Genomic DNA, 17,507 nt, shown 5'->3' with positions numbered 1-17,507 from the left:
GATATTTGGGGGAAATGCTGCTGCGAGCACCTCGACTGTAACAAAGCAGCAGTTAAGAGAGTGACGTTTACTCGGGGGAAAAATCCATTTGCCATTCTTGAAAGCAACATTTTCCCCGTTAGCGCACCAGGCCCTCAAGCTCGGTAGAGTTCGGCATTTTATTTCGAGAGAGCTTGGCACCTCCTAAATACGAAGCAAAACTTTGTCCTCCCGAGACCAGACAACTCCCTTGTCTGCCCAAGTGAGCAGCAGCATCCTGAAACTCAGATGTCGGGATGATTTCATGGTCCTTCCAAACCCTGCAGCGATGCATTTATGGTGTTCACTGCTACCGTTGGAAAAAGACTACAAAAAGGAGGTGGGCTCTGAAGTTACGAGCGGAGGATCGCTAGCCCGCAACACAGGCGGCGTGGCGCAGCGTGCCTGGGAGCTGAGTCTAGACAAGGGGGAGGTTTTGAGTCCACCCCCAAGCCTTCCCCTTTGCCCCAACCCGCGAGCGCAGCTTTCGTTGCGATCTCACGAGCGAGTGCTTGATGCAAACAGTAAATAGCTCACGGCCTCCTCGCCCACCGCCAACCTCATCACAGCTGCGACCAACAACACCGACACGCCAACAAAAGCGGGGTCTTCCGAGGCAGCTCCACCACCGGGACAGCCCCGATCTCTCCGCCTCGCAAAAGCAGCTTCTCTTCGTGCATCCAAACAGTCCCAGCTTTTAACGGCACTGCGTCGTGGAGGGGCCGTGCCGACCCGTGCCGCGCAGGCCGGCGTTGGGCCCGTCCTTTCCTTGTTGCCCCCAAAAAACCACAACCCGCCGAACACGCCGACGCTGCCCTCACTAAAGCCGGCCCCGACTTTGATTGCCGCCGTTACGGGCTGGGAAACGATTGCCACCGCTGCTACCGCCACCGTTTTAGGCTGCAAAAGTCGAGGCCGGTTGTGTAGGAGAAGATATAATAAAAGAGACCGAATTGACCCAAAAACCCTCCTGTTGCAGACGACACGGGTGGTGCCGGGCCGTGCACCGGACACGCGGGCGAAGGACCCCCCGCGCGCAGCTTTGCTCCGAAATACGCCGCCGCGGCGCTTTCCAAGGGGTCCTTCGGGACCGAGCCAGCGAGCGAGCGGTGGAGGGGGGATCCCTGGACGAGATCCCGGGGCGACGCCGGGCACCCCGCATCCGCGGAGTCGCCGTCACCGCCCGGCCGAATGCGAGACGCGTCGCCTGAGGTCTCGGGAATGGCGGCAGCTCCAGAGTCGCTCTGGATTGCTGCGTTCACACACGGCACCAGGACCCACGTCCCAGATTCACTCCGGATCGGGGCGTTCAGGTGTGGCGCCACCCTCCCCCCAGACCCGAACACTGGAGTCACTCTGGATCGGGGTGTTCACATGTGCCACCACCCCTGGACCCACGCTCTGGAGTCGCTCTGGATCAGGGTGTTCACATGTGCCACCGCCCCTGGGACACGCACTCCAGAGTGGCTCCAGAACAGAGTGTTCACACATGCCACTGTCCCCAGCACTCCACACTCTGGAGTCGCTCCAGATCAGGGTGTTCACACGCGCCACCGCCCCCGGGACACGCACTCCGGAGTCGCTCCGGATCAGGGTGTTCACACATGCCACCGCCCCTGGGACACACACTCTGGAGTCGCTCTGGATCAGGGTGTTCACATGCGCCACCGCCCCTGGGACACACACTCTGGAGTCGCTCCGGATCAGGGTGTTCACATGCGCCACCGCCCCTGGGACACGCGCTCCAGAGTGGCTCCAGAACAGAGCGTTCGCACATGCCACTGTCCCCAGGACCCCACGCTCCGGATCGGAGCATTCACACACACCACCGCCCCTGGGACGCACACTCCAGAGTCGCTCCGGATCAGGGTGTTCACACATGCCACCGCCCCTGGGACGCACACTCCAGAGTCGCTCCAGATCGGGGCGTTCACACATGCCACTGTCCCTAGGACCCCACACTCTGGAGTCACTCTGGATCGTGGCGTTCACACGCGCCACCGCCACCGGGACCCGCCCTCCGGAGCGACTCCGGCTCGGGGCGGTCACTCACCGCGCCGCCGCCCGGCGCCTCGTGCTTCCTGAGGCGGGACTTGAGGCTCTTCATGACACCGCTGCTGCCGCCGCCGCCGCCAGCCGAGCTCGGGGCCGGGGCGCGCGGGACCCTCAGCGCGCCAGGCCCCGCCCCCCGCCCCGGCCCACCAATAGGCGCGCAGCAGCGCGGCCCGGCAGCCAATGCGCGCGGCGCGCGGGGGCGGGACTTCCTCTGGGGAAAGTTCTGCGGGCGCTCACCTGGGGGAGCGGGGCCGCGGCACCTGGGCCACGCCCCCCGCGCACCGGAGTGACTCCGCCCCGGGGCGGGATGAGGGCGGGGCACAATTAAAGCGGGGCAGAATTAATGCGGGGCAGAATAAAAGCAGGGCAGAGCGACTGAGGAGCAGATTTACCCCGGGGCAGACTGGCTGCAGGGCGCCGTGCACGCTGGTGCCCCGGGAGAGCCCCTCCGACGCTGCCCAGACCCCCGCTCACCCCAAAATCTTGCAAGAAACAATTTATTCCAACTATTTAGTGGGTCCAATATAAGAGATCACTTTTATTATTAAGACGTGACCTGGAACGGGACGGATCGGCACCAAACCGTGTCGACGGAGCAGATCTCCACTCTTCCACCCCCGAGCCGACGGGGCGGGCAGAACTCGCCCCCTCCCACCCCGCGTGCAGCGCCGAGCACCGCCGCCCCGCGCTCGCCCCCTCCCACCCCGTGCAGCGCCGAGCACCGCCGCCCCGCGCTCGCTCCCACCCACCCCGCGTGCAGCGCCGATCACCGCCGCCCCGCGCTCGCCCCCTCCCACCCCGTGCAGGGGGCGAGCGCGGGGCGGCGGTGCTCGGCGCTGCACGGGGTGGGGGGGGGCGAGCGCGGGGCTGCGGTGCTCGGCGCTGCACGGGGTGGGAGGGGGCGAGCGCGGGGCTGCGGTGCTCGGCGCTGCACGGGGTGAGAGGGGGCGAGCGCGGGGCGTCGGTGCTCGGCGCTGCACGGGGTGGGAGGGGGCGAGCGCGGGGCTGCGGTGCTCGGCGCTGCACGGGGTGAGAGGGGGCGAGCGCGGGGCGGCGGTGCTCGGCGCTGCACGCGGGGTGGGAGGGAGCGAGCGCGGGAGCGGCGGTGCTCGGCGCTGCACGGGGTGGGAGGGGGCGAGCGCGGGGCGGCGGTGCTCGGCACTGCACGGGGTGGGTGGGAGCGAGCGCGGGGCTGCGGTGCTCGGCGCTGCACGCGGGGTGGGAGGGAGCGAGCGCGGTGCGGCGGTGCTCGGCGCTGCACGCGGGGTGGGAGGGAGCGAGCGCGGGGCTGCGGTGCTCGGCGCTGCACGGGGTGGGAGGGGGAGCGCGGGGCGGCGGTGCTCGGCGCTGCACGGGGTGGGAGGGGGCGAGCGCGGGGCGGCGGTGCTCGGCGCTGCACGGGGTGGGAGGGGGCGAGCGCGGGGCGGCGGTGCTCGGCGCTGCACGCGGGGTGGGAGGGGGAGCGCGGGGCGGCGGTGCTCGGCGCTGCACGGGGTGGGGGGGGGCGAGCGCGGGGCTGCGGTGCTCGGCGCTGCACGGGGTGGGAGGGGGCGAGCTCGGGGCGGCGGTGCTCGGCGCTGCACGCGGGGTGAGAGGGAGCGAGCGCGGGGCGGCGGTGTTCGGCGCTGCACGCGGGGTGGGAGGGGGAGCGCGGGGCGGCGGTGCTCGGCGCTGCACGGGGTGGGAGGGGGCGAGCGCGGGGCGGCGGTGCTCGGCGCTGCACGGGGTGGGAGGGGGCGAGCGCGGGGCGGCGGTGCTCGGCGCTGCACGCGGGGTGGGAGGGAGCGAGCGCGGGGCGGCGGTGCTCGGCGCTGCACGCGGGGTGGGAGGGAGCGAGCGCGGGGCGGCGGTGCTCGGCGCTGCACGGGGTGGGAGGGGGCGAGCGCGGGGCGGCGGTGCTCGGCGCTGCACGGGGTGGGAGGGGGCGAGCGCGGGGCGGCGGTGCTCGGCGCTGCACGGGGTGGGAGGGAGCGAGCGCGGGGCTGCGGTGCTCGGCGCTGCACGCGGGGTGGGAGGGAGCGAGCGCGGGGCGGCGGTGCTCGGCGCTGCACGGGGTGGGAGGGGGCGAGCGCGGGGCGGCGGTGCTCGGCGCTGCACGGGGTGGGAGGGGGCGAGCGCGGGGCTGCGGTGCTCGGCGCTGCACGGGGTGGGAGGGGGCGAGCGCGGGGCGGCGGTGCTCGGCGCTGCACGGGGTGGGAGGGGGCGAGCGCGGGGCTGCGGTGCTCGGCGCTGCACGGGGTGGGAGGGGGGCGAGCGCGGGGCGGCGGTGCTCGGCGCTGCACGGGGTGGGAGGGGGCGAGCGCGGGGCGGCGGTGCTCGGCACTGCACGGGGTGGGAGGGGGCGAGCGCGGGGCGGCGGTGCTCGGCACTGCACGGGGTGGGTGGGAGCGAGCGCGGGGCTGCGGTGCTCGGCGCTGCACGCGGGGTGGGAGGGAGCGAGCGCGGTGCGGCGGTGCTCGGCGCTGCACGCGGGGTGGGAGGGAGCGAGCGCGGGGCTGCGGTGCTCGGCGCTGCACGGGGTGGGAGGGGGAGCGCGGGGCGGCGGTGCTCGGCGCTGCACGGGGTGGGAGGGGGCGAGCGCGGGGCGGCGGTGCTCGGCGCTGCACGGGGTGGGAGGGGGGCGAGCGCGGGGCGGCGGTGCTCGGCGCTGCACGCGGGGTGGGAGGGGGAGCGCGGGGCGGCGGTGCTCGGCGCTGCACGGGGTGGGGGGGGGCGAGCGCGGGGCTGCGGTGCTCGGCGCTGCACGGGGTGGGAGGGGGCGAGCTCGGGGCGGCGGTGCTCGGCGCTGCACGCGGGGTGAGAGGGAGCGAGCGCGGGGCGGCGGTGTTCGGCGCTGCACGCGGGGTGGGAGGGGGAGCGCGGGGCGGCGGTGCTCGGCGCTGCACGGGGTGGGAGGGGGCGAGCGCGGGGCGGCGGTGCTCGGCGCTGCACGGGGTGGGAGGGGGCGAGCGCGGGGCGGCGGTGCTCGGCGCTGCACGCGGGGTGGGAGGGAGCGAGCGCGGGGCGGCGGTGCTCGGCGCTGCACGCGGGGTGGGAGGGAGCGAGCGCGGGGCGGCGGTGCTCGGCGCTGCACGGGGTGGGAGGGGGCGAGCGCGGGGCGGCGGTGCTCGGCGCTGCACGGGGTGGGAGGGGGCGAGCGCGGGGCGGCGGTGCTCGGCGCTGCACGGGGTGGGAGGGAGCGAGCGCGGGGCTGCGGTGCTCGGCGCTGCACGCGGGGTGGGAGGGAGCGAGCGCGGGGCGGCGGTGCTCGGCGCTGCACGGGGTGGGAGGGGGGCGAGCGCGGGGCGGCGGTGCTCGGCGCTGCACGGGGTGGGAGGGGGCGAGCGCGGGGCTGCGGTGCTCGGCGCTGCACGGGGTGGGAGGGGGCGAGCGCGGGGCGGCGGTGCTCGGCGCTGCACGGGGTGGGAGGGGGCGAGCGCGGGGCTGCGGTGCTCGGCGCTGCACGGGGTGGGAGGGGGCGAGCGCGGGGCGGCGGTGCTCGGCGCTGCACGGGGTGGGAGGGGGCGAGCGCGGGGCTGCGGTGCTCGGCGCTGCACGGGGTGGGAGGGGGCGAGCGCGGGGCGGCGGTGCTCGGCGCTGCACGCGGGGTGGGAGGGAGCGAGCGCGGGGCTGCGGTGCTCGGCGCTGCACGGGGTGGGAGGGAGCGAGCGCGGGGCGGCGGTGCTCGGCGCTGCACGCGGGGTGGGAGGGAGCGAGCGCGGGGCTGCGTTGCTCGGCGCTGCACGGGGTGGGAGGGGGCGAGCGGGGGGCGGCGGTGCTCGGCGCTGCACGCGGGGTGGGAGGGAGCGAGCGCGGGGCTCCGTTGCTCGGCGCTGCACGCGGGGTGGGAGGGAGCGAGCGCGGGGCTGCGGTGCTCGGCGCTGCACGCGGGGTGGGAGGGAGCGAGCGCGGGGCGGCGGTGCTCGGCGCTGCACGGGGTGGGAGGGGACGAGCGCGGGGCGGCGGTGCTCGGCGCTGCACGCGGGGTGGGAGGGAGCGAGCGCGGGGCTGCGGTGCTCGGCGCTGCACGCGGGGTGGGAGGGAGCGAGCGCGGGGCGGCGGTGCTCGGCGCTGCACGGGGTGGAAGGGGGCGAGCGCGGGGCGGCGGTGCTCGGCGCTGCACGGGGTGGGAGGGGGCGAGCGCGGGGCGGCGGTGCTCGGCGCTGCACGCGGGGTGGGAGGGAGCGAGCGCGGGGCTGCGGTGCTCGGCGCTGCACGGGGTGGGAGGGGGCGAGCGCGGGGCGGCGGTGCTCGGCGCTGCACGCGGGGTGGGAGGGAGCGAGCGCGGGGCTGCGGTGCTCGGCGCTGCATGGGGTGGGAGGGGGCGAGCGCGGGGCGGCGGTGCTCGGCGCTGCACGGGGTGGGAGGGAGCGAGCGCGGGGCTGCGGTGCTCGGCGCTGCACGGGGTGGGAGGGGGCGAGCGCGGGGCGGCGGTGCTCGGCGCTGCACGGGGGTGGGAGGGGGCGAGCGCGGGGCGGCGGTGCTCTGCGCTGCACGCGGGGTGGGAGGGAGCGAGCGCGGGGCTGCGGTGCTCGGCGCTGCACGGGGTGAGGAGGGGGCGAGCGCGGGGCGGCGGTGCTCGGCGCTGCACGCGGGGTGGGAGGGAGCGAGCGCGGGGCTGCGGTGCTCGGCGCTGCACGGGGTGGGAGGGGGCGAGCGCGGGGCGGCGGTGCTCGGCGCTGCACGCGGGTGGGAGGGAGCGAGCGCGGGGCGGCGGTGCTCGGCGCTGCACGCGGGGTGGGAGGGAGCGAGCGCGGGGCTGCGGTGCTCGGCGCTGCACGCGGGGTGGGAGGGGGAGCGCGGGGCGGCGGTGCTCGGCGCTGCACGGGGTGGGGGGGGGCGAGCGCGGGGCTGCGGTGCTCGGCGCTGCACGGGGTGGGAGGGGGCGAGCTCGGGGCGGCGGTGCTCGGCGCTGCACGCGGGTGAGGAGGGAGCGAGCGCGGGGCGGCGGTGTTCGCGCTGCACGCGGGGTGGGAGGGGGAGCGCGGGGCGGCGGTGCTCGGCGCTGCACGGGGTGGGAGGGGGGCGAGCGCGGGGCGGCGGTGCTCGGCGCTGCACGGGGTGGGAGGGGGCGAGCGCGGGGCGGCGGTGCTCGGCGCTGCACGCGGGGTGGGAGGGAGCGAGCGCGGGGCGGCGGTGCTCGGCGCTTGCACGCGGGGTGGGAGGGAGCGAGCGCGGGGCGGCGGTGCTCGGCGCTGCACGGGGTGGGAGGGGGCGAGCGCGGGGCGGCGGTGCTCGGCGCTGCACGGGGTGGGAGGGGGCGAGCGCGGGGCGGCGGTGCTCGGCGCTGCACGGGGTGGGAGGGAGCGAGCGCGGGGCTGCGGTGCTCGGCGCTGCACGCGGGGTGGGAGGGGAGCGAGCGCGGGGCGGCGGTGCTCGGCGCTGCACGGGGTGGGAGGGGGCGAGCGCGGGGCGGCGGTGCTCGCGCTGCACGGGGGTGGGAGGGGGCGAGCGCGGGGCTGCGGTGCTCGGCGCTGCACGGGGTGGGAGGGGGCGAGCGCGGGGCGGCGGTGCTCGGCGCTGCACGGGGTGGGAGGGGCGAGCGCGGGGCTGCGGTGCTCGGCGCTGCACGGGGTGGAGGGGGCGAGCGCGGGGCGGCGGTGCTCGGCGCTGCACGGGGTGGGAGGGGGCGAGCGCGGGGCGGCGGTGCTCGGCACTGCACGGGGTGGGAGGGGGCGAGCGCGGGGCGGCGGTGCTCGGCACTGCACGGGGTGGGTGGGAGCGAGCGCGGGGCTGCGGTGCTCGGCGCTGCACGCGGGGTGGGAGGGAGCGAGCGCGGTGCGGCGGTGCTCGGCGCTGCACGCGGGGTGGGAGGGAGCGAGCGCGGGGCTGCGGTGCTCGGCGCTGCACGGGGTGGGAGGGGGAGCGCGGGGCGGCGGTGCTCGGCGCTGCACGGGGTGGGAGGGGGCGAGCGCGGGGCGGCGGTGCTCGGCGCTGCACGGGGTGGGAGGGGGCGAGCGCGGGGCGGCGGTGCTCGGCGCTGCACGCGGGGTGGGAGGGGGAGCGCGGGGCGGCGGTGCTCGGCGCTGCACGGGGTGGGGGGGGCGAGCGCGGGGCTGCGGTGCTCGGCGCTGCACGGGGTGGGAGGGGGCGAGCTCGGGGCGGCGGTGCTCGGCGCTGCACGCGGGGTGAGAGGGAGCGAGCGCGGGGCGGCGGTGTTCGGCGCTGCACGCGGGGTGGGAGGGGGAGCGCGGGGCGGCGGTGCTCGGCGCTGCACGGGGTGGGAGGGGGCGAGCGCGGGGCGGCGGTGCTCGGCGCTGCACGGGGTGGGAGGGGGCGAGCGCGGGGCGGCGGTGCTCGGCGCTGCACGCGGGGTGGGAGGGAGCGAGCGCGGGGCGGCGGTGCTCGGCGCTGCACGCGGGGTGGGAGGGAGCGAGCGCGGGGCGGCGGTGCTCGGCGCTGCACGGGGTGGGAGGGGCGAGCGCGGGGCGGCGGTGCTCGGCGCTGCACGGGGTGGGAGGGGGCGAGCGCGGGGCGGCGGTGCTCGGCGCTGCACGGGGTGGGAGGGAGCGAGCGCGGGGCTGCGGTGCTCGGCGCTGCACGCGGGTGGGAGGGAGCGAGCGCGGGGCGGCGGTGCTCGGCGCTGCACGGGGTGGGAGGGGGCGAGCGCGGGGCGGCGGTGCTCGGCGCTGCACGGGGTGGGAGGGGGCGAGCGCGGGGCTGCGGTGCTCGGCGCTGCACGGGGTGGGAGGGGGCGAGCGCGGGGCGGCGGTGCTCGGCGCTGCACGGGGTGGGAGGGGGCGAGCGCGGGGCTGCGGTGCTCGGCGCTGCACGGGGTGGGAGGGGGCGAGCGCGGGGCGGCGGTGCTCGGCGCTGCACGGGGTGGGAGGGGGCGAGCGCGGGGCTGCGGTGCTCGGCGCTGCACGGGGTGGGAGGGGGCGAGCGCGGGGCGGCGGTGCTCGGCGCTGCACGCGGGGTGGGAGGGAGCGAGCGCGGGGCTGCGGTGCTCGGCGCTGCACGGGGTGGGAGGGAGCGAGCGCGGGGCGGCGGTGCTCGGCGCTGCACGCGGGGTGGGAGGGAGCGAGCGCGGGGCTGCGTTGCTCGGCGCTGCACGGGGTGGGAGGGGGCGAGCGGGGGCGGCGGTGCTCGGCGCTGCACGCGGGGTGGGAGGGAGCGAGCGCGGGGCTCGTTGCTCGGCGCTGCACGCGGGGTGGGAGGGAGCGAGCGCGGGGCTGCGGTGCTCGGCGCTGCACGCGGGGTGGGAGGGAGCGAGCGCGGGGCGGCGGTGCTCGGCGCTGCACGGGGTGGGAGGGGACGAGCGCGGGGCGGCGGTGCTCGGCGCTGCACGCGGGGTGGGAGGGAGCGAGCGCGGGGCTGCGGTGCTCGGCGCTGCACGCGGGGTGGGAGGGGAGCGAGCGCGGGGCGGCGGTGCTCGGCGCTGCACGGGGTGGAGGGGGCGAGCGCGGGGCGGCGGTGCTCGGCGCTGCACGGGGTGGGAGGGGGCGAGCGCGGGGCGGCGGTGCTCGGCGCTGCACGCGGGGTGGGAGGGAGCGAGCGCGGGGCTGCGGTGCTCGGCGCTGCACGGGGTGGGAGGGGCGAGCGCGGGGCGGCGGTGCTCGGCGCTGCACGCGGGGTGGGAGGGAGCGAGCGCGGGGCTGCGGTGCTCGGCGCTGCATGGGTGGGAGGGGGCGAGCGCGGGGCGGCGGTGCTCGGCGCTGCACGGGGTGGGAGGGAGCGAGCGCGGGGCTGCGGTGCTCGGCGCTGCACGGGGTGGGAGGGGGCGAGCGCGGGGCGGCGGTGCTCGGCGCTGCACGGGGTGGGAGGGGGCGAGCGCGGGGCGGCGGTGCTCTGCGCTGCACGCGGGGTGGGAGGGAGCGAGCGCGGGGCTGCGGTGCTCGGCGCTGCACGGGGTGAGAGGGGGCGAGCGCGGGGCGGCGGTGCTCGGCGCTGCACGCGGGGTGGGAGGGAGCGAGCGCGGGGCTGCGGTGCTCGGCGCTGCACGGGGTGGGAGGGGGCGAGCGCGGGGCGGCGGTGCTCGGCGCTGCACGGGGGTGGGAGGGAGCGAGCGCGGGGCGGCGGTGCTCGGCGCTGCACGCGGGGTGGGAGGGAGCGAGCGCGGGGCTGCGGTGCTCGGCGCTGCACGCGGGGTGGGAGGGAGCGAGCGCGGGGCGGCGGTGCTCGGCGCTGCACGGGGTGGGAGGGGGCGAGCGCGGGGCGGCGGTGCTCGGCGCTGCACGGGGTGGGAGGGGGCGAGCGCGGGGCGGCGGTGCTCGGCGCTGCACGCGGGGTGGGAGGGAGCGAGCGCGGGGCTGCGGTGCTCGGCGCTGCACGGGGTGAGAGGGGGCGAGCGCGGGGCGGCGGTGCTCGGCGCTGCACGCGGGGTGGGAGGGAGCGAGCGCGGGGCTGCGGTGCTCGGCGCTGCACGCGGGTGGGAGGGAGCGAGCGCGGGGCGGCGGTGCTCGGCGCTGCACGGGGTGGGAGGGGACGAGCGCGGGGCGGCGGGTGCTCGGCGCTGCACGCGGGGTGGGAGGGAGCGAGCGCGGGGCTGCGGTGCTCGGCGCTGCACGGGGTGGGAGGGAGCGAGCGCGGGGCTGCGGTGCTCGGCGCTGCACGGGGGTGGGAGGGGAGCGAGCGCGGGGCGGCGGTGCTCGGCGCTGCACGGGGTGGGAGGGGGGCGAGCGCGGGGGCGGCGGTGCTCGGCGCTGCACGCGGGGTGGGAGGGAGCGAGCGCGGGGGGCTGCGGTGCTCGGCGCTGCACGGGGTGGGAGGGGAGCGAGCGCGAGGCTGCGGTGCTCGGCGCTGCACGGGGTGGGAGGGGGCGAGCGCGGGGCGGCGGTGCTCGGCGCTGCACGCGGGGTGGGAGGGAGCGAGCGCGGGGCTGCGGTGCTCGGCGCTGCACGGGGTGGAGGGGGCGAGCGCGGGGCGGCGGTGCTCGGCGCTGCACGGGGGTGGGAGGGAGCGAGCGCGGGGCTGCGGTGCTCGGCGCTGCACGCGGGGTGGGAGGGAGCGAGCGCGGGGCGGGCGGTGCTCGGCGCTGCACGGGGTGGGAGGGGAGCGAGCGCGGGGCGGCGGTGCTCGGCGCTGCACGCGGGGTGGGAGGGAGCGAGCGCGGGGCTGCGGTGCTCGGCGCTGCACGGGGTGGGAGGGAGCGAGCGCGGGGCTGCGGTGCTCGGCGCTGCACGGGGTGGGAGGGGGCGAGCGCGGGGCGGCGGTGCTCGGCGCTGCACGGGGTGGGAGGGGGCGAGCGCGGGGCGGCGGTGCTCGGCGCTGCACGCGGGGTGGGAGGGAGCGAGCGCGGGGCTGCGGTGCTCGGCGCTGCACGGGGTGGGAGGGAGCGAGCGCGGGGTGGCGGTGCTCGGCGCTGCACGGGGGTGGGAGGGGGCGAGCGCGGGGCGGCGGTGCTCGGCGCTGCACGCGGGGTGGGAGGGAGCGAGCGCGGGGCTGCGGTGCTCGGCGCTGCACGGGGTGGGAGGGAGCGAGCGCGGGGGCTGCGGTGCTCGGCGCTGCACGGGGTGGGAGGGGGCGAGCGCGGGGCTGCGGTGCTCGGCACTGCACGGGGTGGGAGGGGGCGAGCGCGGGGCGGCGGTGCTCGGCGCTGCACGCAGGGTGGGAGGGAGCGAGCGCGGGGCTGCGGTGCTCGGCGCTGCACAGGGTGGGAGGGAGCGAGCGCGGGGCTGCGGTGCTCGGCGCTGCACGGGGTGGGAGGGGGCGAGCGCGGGGCTGCGGTGCTCGGCGCTGCACGGGGTGGGAGGGGACGAGCGCGGGGCGGCGGTGCTCGGCGCTGCACGCGGGGTGGGAGGGAGCGAGCGCGGGGCTGCGGTGCTCGGCGCTGCACGGGGTGGGAGGGAGCGAGCGCGGGGCTGCGGTGCTTGGCGCTGCACGGGGTGGGAGGGAGCGAGCGCGGGGCTGCGGTGCTCGGCGCTGCATGGGGTGGGAGGGGGCGAGCGCGGGGCTGCGGTGCTCGGCACTGCACGGGGTGGGAGGGGGCGAGCGCGGGGCGGCGGTGCTCGGCGCTGCACGCGGGGTGGGAGGGAGCGAGCGCGGGGCTGCGGTGCTCGGCGCTGCACGGGGTGGGAGGGAGCTGAGCGCGGGGCTGCGGTGCTCGGCGCTGCACGGGGTGGGAGGGGGCGAGCGCGGGGCTGCGGTGCTCGGCGCTGCACGGGGTGGGAGGGGGCGAGCGCGGGGCTGCGGTGCTCGGCGCTGCACGGGGTGGGAGGGGGCGAGCGCGGGGCGGCGGTGCTCGGCGCTGCACGGGGTGGGAGGGGGCGAGCGCGGGGCGGCGGTGCTCGGCGCTGCACGCGGGGTGGGAGGGAGCGAGCGCGGGGCTGCGGTGCTCGGCGCTGCACGGGGTGGGAGGGGGCGAGCGCGGGGCGGCGGTGCTCGGGCGCTGCACGGGGTGGGAGGGGGCGAGCGCGGGCTGCGGTGCTCGGCGCTGCACGGGGTGGGAGGGGGCGAGCGCGGGGCGGCGGTGCTCGGCGCTGCACGGGGTGGGAGGGGGCGAGCGCGGGGCGGCGGTGCTCGGCGCTGCACGGGGTGGGAGGGGGCGAGCGCGGGGCGGCGGTGCTCGGCGCTGCACGCGGGGTGGGAGGGAGCGAGCGCGGGGCTGCGGTGCTCGGCGCTGCACGGGGTGGGAGGGGGCGAGCGCGGGGCGGCGATGCTCGGCGCTGCACGGGGTGGGAGGGAGCGAGCGCGGGGCTGCGGTGCTCGGCGCTGCACGGGGTGGGAGGGGGCGAGCGCGGGGCGGCGATGCTCGGCGCTGCACGGGGTGGGAGGGCGGCGAGCGCGGGGCGGCGGTGCTCGGCGCTGCACGGGGTGGGAGGGGGCGAGCGCGGGGCGGCGGTGCTCGGCGCTGCACGCGGGGTGGGAGGGAGCGAGCGCGGGGCTGCGGTGCTCGGCGCTGCACGGGGTGGGAGGGGGCGAGCGCGGGGCGGCGGTGCTCGGCGCTGCACGCGGGGTGGGAGGGAGCGAGCGCGGGGCTGCGGTGCTCGGCGCTGCACGGGGTGGGAGGGGGGCGAGCGCGGGGCGGCGGTGCTCGGCGCTGCACGCGGGGTGGGAGGGAGCGAGCGCGGGGCGGCGGTGCTCGGCGCTGCACGGGGTGGGAAGGGGGCGAGCGCGGGGCGGCGGTGCTCGGCGCTGCACGGGGTGGGAGGGAGCGAGCGCGGGGCTGCGGTGCTCGGCGCTGCACGGGGTGGGAGGGGGCGAGCGCGGGGCGGCGGGTGCTCGGCGCTGCACGCGGGGTGGGAGGGAGCGAGCGCGGGGCTGCGGTGCTCGGCGCTGCAGGGGTGGGAGGGGGCGAGCGCGGGGCGGCGGTGCTCGGCGCTGCACGGGGTGGGAGGGAGCGAGCGCGGGGCTGCGGTGCTCGGCGCTGCACGGGGTGGGAGGGGGCGAGCGCGGGGCGGCGGTGCTCGGCGTGCACGGGGTGGGAGGGGCGAGCGCGGGGCGGCGGTGCTCGGCGCTGCACGGGGTGGGAGGGGGCGAGCGCGGGCGGCGGTGCTCGGCGCTGCACGCGGGGTGGGAGGGGCGAGCGCGGGGCGGCGGTGCTCTGCGCTGCACGCGGGGTGGGAGGGAGCGAGCGCGGGGCTGCGGTGCTCGGCGCTGCACGGGGTGAGAGGGGGGCGAGCGCGGGGCGGCGGTGCTCGGCGCTGCACGCGGGGTGGGAGGGAGCGAGCGCGGGGCTGCGGTGCTCGGCGCTGCACGGGGTGGGAGGGGGGCGAGCGCGGGGCGGCGGTGCTCGGCGCTGCACGCGGGGTGGGAGGGAGCGAGCGCGGGGCGGCGGTGCTCGGCGCTGCACGCGGGGTGGGAGGGAGCGAGCGCGGGGCTGCGGTGCTCGGCGCTGCACGCGGGGTGGGAGGGAGCGAGCGCGGGGCGGCGGTGCTCGGCGCTGCACGGGTGGGAGGGGGCGAGCGCGGGGCGTCGGTGCTCGGCGCTGCACGGGGTGGGAGGGGGCGAGCGCGGGGCTGCGGTGCTCGGCGCTGCACGGGGTGAGAGGGGGCGAGCGCGGGGCGGCGGTGCTCGGCGCTGCACGCGGGGTGGGAGGGAGCGAGCGCGGGGCTGCGGTGCTCGGCGCTGCACGGGTGAGAGGGGGCGAGCGCGGGGCGGCGGTGCTCGGCGCTGCACGCGGGGTGGGAGGGAGCGAGCGCGGGGCGGCGGTGCTCGGCGCTGCACGGGGTGGGAGGGGACGAGCGCGGGGCGGCGGTGCTCGGCGCTGCACGCGGGGTGGGAGGGAGCGAGCGCGGGGCTGCGGTGCTCGGCGCTGCACGCGGGGGTGGGAGGGAGCGAGCGCGGGGCGGCGGTGCTCGGCGCTGCACGGGGTGGAAGGGGGCGAGCGCGGGGCGGCGGTGCTCGGCGCTGCACGGGGTGGGAGGGGGCGAGCGCGGGGCGGCGGTGCTCGGCGCTGCACGCGGGGTGGGAGGGAGCGAGCGCGGGGCTGCGGTGCTCGGCGCTGCACGGGGGTGGGAGGGGGCGAGCGCGGGGCGGCGGTGCTCGGCGCTGCACGCGGGGTGGGAGGGAGCGAGCGCGGGGCTGCGGTGCTCGGCGCTGCACGGGGTGGGAGGGGGCGAGCGCGGGGCGGCGGTGCTCGGCGCTGCACGGGGTGGGAGGGAGCGAGCGCGGGGCTGCGGTGCTCGGCGCTGCACGGGGTGGGAGGGGGCGAGCGCGGGGCGGCGGTGCTCGGCGGTGCACGGGGTGGGAGGGGGCGAGCGCGGGGCGGCGGTGCTCGGCGCTGCACGGGGTGGGAGGGGGCGAGCGCGGGGCGGCGGTGCTCTGCGCTGCACGCGGGGTGGGAGGGAGCGAGCGCGGGGCTGCGGTGCTCGGCGCTGCACGGGTGAGAGGGGGCGAGCGCGGGGCGGCGGTGCTCGGCGCTGCACGCGGGTGGGAGGGAGCGAGCGCGGGGCTGCGGTGCTCGGCGCTGCACGGGGTGGGAGGGGGCGAGCGCGGGGCGGCGGTGCTCGGCGCTGCACGCGGGGTGGGAGGGAGCGAGCGCGGGGCGGCGGTGCTCGGCGCTGCACGCGGGGTGGGAGGGAGCGAGCGCGGGGCTGCGGTGCTCGGCGCTGCACGCGGGGTGGGAGGGAGCGAGCGCGGGGCGGCGGTGCTCGGCGCTGCACGGGGTGGGAGGGGGCGAGCGCGGGGCGGCGGTGCTCGGCGCTGCACGGGGTGGGAGGGGGCGAGCGCGGGGCTGCGGTGCTCGGCGCTGCACGGGGGTGAGAGGGGGCGAGCGCGGGGCGGCGGTGCTCGGCGCTGCACGCGGGGTGGGAGGGAGCGAGCGCGGGGCTGCGGTGCTCGGCGCTGCACGGGGTGGGAGGCGGCGAGCGCGGGGCGGCGGTGCTCGGCGCTGCACGCGGGGTGGGAGGGAGCGAGCGCGGGGCGGCGGTGCTCGGCGCTGCACGCGGGGTGGGAGGGAGCGAGCGCGGGGCTGCGGTGCTCGGCGCTGCACGGGGTGGGAGGGGGCGAGCGCGGGGCGGCGGTGCTCGGCGCTGCACGCGGGGTGGGAGGGAGCGAGCGCGAGGCTGCGGTGCTCGGCGCTGCACGGGGTGGGAGGGGGCGAGCGCGGGGCGGCGGTGCTCGGCGCTGCACGCGGGGTGGGAGGGAGCGAGCGCGGGGCTGCGGTGCTCGGCGCTGCACGGGGTGAGAGGGGGCGAGCGCGGGGCGGCGGTGCTCGGCGCTGCACGCGGGGTGGGAGGGAGCGAGCGCGGGGCTGCGGTGCTCGGCGCTGCACGCGGGGTGGGAGGGAGCGAGCGCGGGGCGGCGGTGCTCGGCGCTGCACGGGGTGGGAGGGGACGAGCGCGGGGCGGCGGTGCTCGGCGCTGCACGCGGGGTGGGAGGGAGCGAGCGCGGGGCTGCGGTGCTCGGCGCTGCACGGGGTGGGAGGGAGCGAGCGCGGGGCTGCGGTGCTCGGCGCTGCACGGGGTGGGAGGGGGCGAGCGCGGGGCGGCGGTGCTCGGCGCTGCACGGGGTGGGAGGGGGGCGAGCGCGGGGCGGCGGTGCTCGGCGCTGCACGCGGGGGGTGGGAGGGAGCGAGCGCGGGGCTGCGGTGCTCGGCGCTGCACGGGGTGGGAGGGAGCGAGCGCGAGGCTGCAGTGCTCGGCGCTGCACGGGGTGGGAGGGGGCGAGCGCGGGGCGGCGGTGCTCGGCGCTGCACGCGGGGTGGGAGGGAGCGAGCGCGGGGCTGCGGTGCTCGGCGCTGCACGGGGTGAGAGGGGGCGAGCGCGGGGCGGCGGTGCTCGGCGCTGCACGCGGGGTGGGAGGGAGCGAGCGCGGGGGCTGCGGTGCTCGGCGCTGCACGCGGGGTGGGAGGGAGCGAGCGCGGGGCGGCGGTGCTCGGCGCTGCACGGGGGTGGGAGGGGGACGAGCGCGGGGGCGGCGGTGCTCGGCGCTGCACGCGGGGTGGGAGGGAGCGAGCGCGGGGGCTGCGGTGCTCGGCGCTGCACGGGGGTGGGAGGGAGCGAGCGCGGGGCTGCGGTGCTCGGCGCTGCACGGGGTGGGAGGGGGCGAGCGCGGGGCGGCGGTGCTCGGCGCTGCACGGGGTGGGAGGGGGGCGAGCGCGGGGCGGCGGTGCTCGGCGCTGCACGCGGGGTGGGAGGGAGCGAGCGCGGGGCTGCGGTGCTCGGCGCTGCACGGGGTGGGAGGGAGCGAGCGCGGGGTGGCGGTGCTCGGCGCTGCACGGGGTGGGAGGGGGCGAGCGCGGGGCGGCGGTGCTCGGCGCTGCACGCGGGGTGGGAGGGAGCGAGCGCGGGGCTGCGGTGCTCGGCGCTGCACGGGGTGGGAGGGAGCGAGCGCGGGGCTGCGGTGCTCGGCGCTGCACGGGGTGGGAGGGGGCGCGCGCGGGGCTGCGGTGCTCGGCACTGCACGGGGTGGGAGGGGGCGAGCGCGGGGCGGCGGTGCTCGGCGCTGCACGGGGGTGGGAGGGAGCGAGCGCGGGGCTGCGGTGCTCGGCGCTGCACGGGGTGGGAGGGGGCGAGCGCGGGGGCGGGCGGTGCTCGGCGCTGCACGGGGTGGGAGGGGGCGAGCGCGGGGCGGCGGTGCTCGGCGCTGCACGCGGGGTGGGAGGGAGCGAGCGCGGGGCTGCGGTGCTCGGCGCTGCACGGGGTGGGAGGGAGCGAGCGCGGGGGGTGGCGGTGCTCGGCGCTGCACGGGGTGGGAGGGGGCGAGCGCGGGGCGGCGGTGCTCGGCGCTGCACGCGGGGTGGGAGGGAGCGAGCGCGGGGCTGCGGTGCTCGGCGCTGCACGGGGTGGGAGGGAGCTGAGCGCGGGGCTGCGGTGCTCGGCGCTGCACGGGGTGGGAGGGGCGCGCGGCGGGGCTGCGGTGCTCGGCGACTGCACGGGGTGGGAGGGGGGCGAGCGCGGGGCGGCGGTGCTCGGCGCTGCACGCAGGGTGGGAGGGAGCGAGCGCGGGGCTGCGGTGCTCGGCGCTGCACAGGGTGGGAGGGAGCGAGCGCGGGGCTGCGGTGCTCGGCGCTGCACGGGGTGGGAGGGGGCGAGCGCGGGGCTGCGGTGCTCGGCGCTGCACGGGGTGGGAGA

The 17,507-nt window shown here is 79.8% G+C and overlaps 1 protein-coding gene across 2 annotated transcripts in view; it reads right to left on the bottom strand.

Moving 5' to 3' along the window:
* The window catches only part of UACA (uveal autoantigen with coiled-coil domains and ankyrin repeats), a 98,507-nt gene that overhangs the window by 59,043 nt on the left and 21,957 nt on the right, over positions 1-17,507 (bottom strand). Inside the window, exon 1 of one of the 2 annotated variants that reach the window (XM_059714509.1) lies at positions 2,072-2,197. The exons of the other annotated variant lie outside the window; for it this stretch is intronic. Coding sequence (XP_059570492.1) covers positions 2,072-2,125 — 54 coding nt within the window. The 5' untranslated portion in view covers positions 2,126-2,197. Of the gene's footprint in view, positions 1-2,071; positions 2,198-17,507 lie in introns of those variants that run through there. 2 annotated transcript variants of the gene reach the window in all.

The sequence above is a fragment of the Alligator mississippiensis genome, chromosome 11, assembly GCF_030867095.1.
Source record: "Alligator mississippiensis isolate rAllMis1 chromosome 11, rAllMis1, whole genome shotgun sequence".
Taxonomy (NCBI): domain Eukaryota; kingdom Metazoa; phylum Chordata; order Crocodylia; family Alligatoridae; genus Alligator; species Alligator mississippiensis.
The sequence above is the reverse complement of the archived record's forward strand: the minus strand, read 5'-3'. Positions and strand labels throughout refer to the sequence as shown.